At 46.3% G+C, this 1476-nt stretch overlaps 1 protein-coding gene across 1 annotated transcript; it reads left to right on the top strand.

Annotated features, from left to right (window-relative positions):
• The first annotated feature begins 220 nt into the window (after positions 1-220).
• LOC125554470 (uncharacterized) lies at positions 221-739 on the top strand. The gene is made up of 2 exons (XM_048718021.2): positions 221-302; positions 399-739. The coding sequence occupies exons 1-2, from the start codon at positions 245-247 to the stop codon at positions 737-739; spliced, it is 399 nt and encodes a 132-aa protein (XP_048573978.1). The 5' UTR covers positions 221-244.
• Positions 740-1476: the final 737 nt, after the last annotated feature.

Here is a 1476-nt window from a genome sequence, read left to right as displayed (position 1 = left end):
ACTTTCGTTGAGATCAAAATATACTTGGTAAGAAACTGCATATCATTACGGAATTTTAGCACGAGAGAGGGCACATGCATGGAAGGAGATTATAAACGGAAGCAGCAAACTCGGGATCGATGTATATTCGATCGATACGCAGTATGTACGAGCCGCAGGCCTATATAATAGCTGGGCTGGCCAAGCAATCTTCATAACATCAAAGCTTCTCCTGAACTATACCTTTGTTCTTAGCTCCTCAGCCATGGTGTCCAAGACCTGCATCCTCGTCCTGCTCTTCGTTGCAGCTCTTCTCCATACTGGTACGCAAGGATAATGTAATAGAGTAGTTCGCCGTCACAGTTTAATCACATCGATCGATCCTTGGATCTTACGTAGTACCGTGGACGTGTCCGCAGGGCATGCTGGTGGCGACCCCGGGCCGTGCGAGCTGGAGGACATCCGCGTGTCGTCGGTGCTGACGGGGCGGCGGGTCCTGAACGTGCCGCAGCACGAGGTGACGGTGGAGAACCTGTGCTCGTGCCCGCAGAGCGGCGTGGTGATGTCGTGCAACCTCGGCGAGGTGAAGGCGGTGATCCTAGACACGACCAAGATCCGGCTGCTCAACCGGGAGGACGGGCTGTGCCTCATCAACAGCGGCTGGCCCATCTTCAACGGCAAGCCAATCACCTTCACCTACGCCGCCAAGACGCCGCTTGACTTCACCCTCTATAACGCCTCGCCGGAATGCCCGGCGTGAGACACGGTCCAGGCCAATATTTGTGTTTTTTTTTTGCGTCGGAGTACTTTTCTTTTATCGAATGCCCGCAGTTGGCATGGCAACACCAAAGTGCGCATGTTCCTTTCTGTGTATCATTTCTCATTGCCTCCATTCTTCATGTCCCTCTTACCAAAGCAATTAAGTCTCCATCCCAATAAACTGGTATTGTGGTTGCCTGATATCATTTACAGGATGAAAATGCTTTTTAATGCACGCGAAAGAGTACAATTTTTTTTAATGATTTGAAGACGCTAACCACATTTGCCACGTCTTGTTTTTTTAGGGTTTCGTTTGTCATGATGATGATCGGATGGTATTAATGCGTAGTTAAATTTTTGTGAATAAGTGTAAATTTTGCATAGTGAAACAGTAAAAGTAGACGAGAATATATTAAAAAATACTACAGAGATGTGAAAATTTACAATATAAAAAATATAAAGATCTGTCTAAAATATTATATAGGCAGAGCCGGATCCTCTAGCTTAGAGAAGGGAAGACGATGCTATAGTGCTTGTCTAGTGTAAAATGAAGAAGAAATATTACAAACTATTAGCAGGTTATTTACTTTTGGTAATTACTGTAGATATAAAAAATTCAAAATTAATTTTATCTTAGCCACGACCCCACTAACGCACGTCCCACGTTCCAATCTCCCCAGACGACCTCGTCGCCATTCCCCTCCCTCCCGAGAGAAATCTCCTCACCCTTCCCGTCGC

The sequence above is a fragment of the Triticum urartu genome, chromosome 4A (genome assembly GCF_056163025.1).
Source record: "Triticum urartu cultivar PI428250 chromosome 4A, HENAU_Tu73, whole genome shotgun sequence".
NCBI classification, from domain to species: domain Eukaryota; kingdom Viridiplantae; phylum Streptophyta; class Magnoliopsida; order Poales; family Poaceae; genus Triticum; species Triticum urartu.
The sequence above is the reverse complement of the archived record's forward strand: the minus strand, read 5'-3'. Positions and strand labels throughout refer to the sequence as shown.